Consider the following 2,749-nt stretch of genomic DNA (forward strand, 5'->3'; position numbering starts at 1 on the left):
AGCATTAGCATTGTAAGTAAACTTTAGCTTTTCTTTTTTTTCAGTAAGAGGTTTTTATTTAATAGAATTTTTGGACAAAAAAATCGCAATATATCGCCTTATTTACAGTACTGCAATATATCGGGATATATCGGGATGTATCGTATCGTGACCCCTCTGTTATGATATGTATCGTATCGCCAAATTCTTGCCAATACACAGCCCTAGTTAAGACACACCCATTCAAGAAGACATACAAGACAAACATGGGAGAACAAGTGAAACCTTGCAGCAAACACAGTTGTGCTACTTTTAACAACAGCTTGCAAAATGCACAAAAGGAAAATTGAGTTAAAGAACCTACGAGAGAGCAACACAGCCAGTTAACACATAAAGATAAATAWTTTAGAGACATTAGATTAGATGTAATATTCCTGTTCTAAAGCTCTGGTTTGTTGTTTAAGTGAATGTCCTGTGGTTGAAAGGTGCACCAGTTTGCTCCTCAGCTGTGCTTCAGTACCTGTGGTAAAAAGCTGCTCCTGTGAGGACCATAGAGTAGTCATTGGTCCACTTGGAGGTGTAGCCCCAGCGTGACCTGGAACTGTCCCAGTAGTGGCTCCTGGCAGGATAACCCACAATACGCTCTGGAAAACTTTGCCATACGATGAAAGCAAAATCCACCTGCAGAGAAAAAAATAAATAAACCAGAAGGAAAACAGCAGCTGGCTTTAATGTGTAACATTTAGAACAAGCTGTCGGCAGAAATGCAGCAGAATGTTTTATCATTAGTCAATAACTTAATGGACTCATTTGGTCTCTGCTTGTTTTGCTGCCTGTAGATGTCACTAAATCTTCTGCTCCTGACCTTTTCAGCCTGCTTTTAAGATGGGAAATCTTCCTAATTTATGCACGTTAAGTTGTAAGAGCAGAAAAGATGTTCACCTCCTGCTTTCAGAGCTTTTAGCTGAGGAAACACAAGTTGGGACAACAGAAAAGATGACAATGTGGAACAATAAACTGACCTCCCTGGCCGAGGCAGTTCGTCCGTCTGTTTGTTACAAACTTGTTCTCAATAAAAACGACTTTATTCTGTTTTAAGATGCAACTCAGCCTTTATTAGGTCTGTGTATAAATTACTGAAGGCATTACTGTTTTCCAGGTGTTTGCCACCTCAGGACCCACTTCAGGCTGCCGACTATACCAATAAATCAGATCTCTCCTTGTCTGGAGCACCTGGTGTCCTTGAAGGAGCCTGATCCATCTGACAAAAGAGCCTCTTTTGAATTCAAAAACACCACTGAGACACACTGGCAGACACACCTGAGAATAAGGGGATCAGCACATAATGAAATACTTGGCCACACATACACACACACACAGACACACACCCCTCAGGTGTGGCACAGAAAATTAATTACCAGAATAGTAAAGAGAGGAGGTGAGGAGGAGAGCGGCACAAAGTGGATGTTCTTTAGCGATACCTTGCGGCTTCTGTCATGAATCGTGTGAACAATTACTGTAAAGCATCGGCGCTAAGCTCAAAGAAAGGTCGCAGCTGCCGTCAGTGCAGACATGTTGACGGTGTGTGTGGCTGGAACCAGAAATCCTGCAAATATAATGTTTCCTTCAGAGATTAAGAGGTGAAAGAGCTTGTGTGTGTCGGTGATGCAACATAAAAATCTTCAGGCTTTAAAATGGGTTTTATTTTCTTCGCACTTTTGTTGCTGAATGGTTTAATTTACAGGTGAAAACAGATAGCTCTCCGTGATATAAAGAATTCAATCAGGCACTCCACGGTTCGACAGAAATACAACTTTGTGGATGTGTGTCATACATACGAACAGATTCTCCAAGGCCAACATTGATTGGAAGATCAGAGGGTCAATCCTGCAATAGATCTGTCTCAAGGCTCTAATGACATTTGGGTTTAACGTGTCCAACGTTACGAGACAAAGAGCTACAACACATTTTAGTCCTCTACACTCCTTCAGACGTTTTATACCCTGGTAAAAACCAGCCCCTCGTCCCTCACTTTGCTTCATATGAGGGTCTGGACTCTTGGTTATAGAGAAGAGATTCTTGCTGGAGGCGTGGCCTCTGTTAAAGTTTAAAACGATTGGATTGGTTGGCCCAATGTATGTGTGACATATGCCTGCCAGCTCCACTGTGAAGGAAGCTAAGCTAAGAAGCTAACCAGAAATAGCACTGAAAACAACCCTACTGAGAGGAGAGAGGTACCGAGCCGAACAAGACGACTGTAAATGATGGTGTTTCCATCCAGTTGTTGAGTGAATTTTATTGAACTTTTCAAAATTCGCAAAAAATTAAATAAATAAAAATTCGAATCTAGACTGTTTCCATCTAGTTTCCCTCTCGACTGTTTGATGAGAATAAACGAGGCTACGCAACACGTGATTACGTCAGACGAGGCTACGCAACGCATGATTACATCAGACGATGCTATGCAACTCATGATTACATCAGACGAGGCTAAGCAACACGTGATTACACCAGACGAGGCTCCGCAACGCATGATTACGTCAGACGAGGCTACGCAATGCATGATTATGTCAGACGAGGCTACGCAACGCATGATTACATCAGACGAGGCTACGCAACACGTGATTACGTCAGACAAGGCTACGCAACGCAAGATTACGTCAGACGAGGCTACGCAACGCACGATTACGTCAGACGAGGCTACGCAACGCGTGATTACGTCAGACGAGGCTACGCAACGCGTGATTACGTCAGACGAGGCTACGCAACG

At 42.8% G+C, this 2,749-nt stretch overlaps 1 protein-coding gene across 1 annotated transcript in view; it reads right to left on the bottom strand.

The window, feature by feature from the left end:
- The window catches only part of LOC106532427 (exostosin-1), a gene marked incomplete at its 5' end in the record, with an annotated part of 46,790 nt that overhangs the window by 6,347 nt on the left and 37,694 nt on the right, over positions 1-2,749 (bottom strand). Inside the window, 1 exon segment of the mRNA XM_014028472.1 lies at positions 500-660. Within this exon segment, the coding sequence (XP_013883926.1) occupies positions 500-660 (161 nt within the window).

This window comes from Austrofundulus limnaeus, unplaced genomic scaffold (genome assembly GCF_001266775.1).
Source record: "Austrofundulus limnaeus strain Quisiro unplaced genomic scaffold, Austrofundulus_limnaeus-1.0 Scaffold766, whole genome shotgun sequence".
In the NCBI taxonomy this organism is placed as follows: Eukaryota; Metazoa; Chordata; class Actinopteri; order Cyprinodontiformes; family Rivulidae; genus Austrofundulus; species Austrofundulus limnaeus.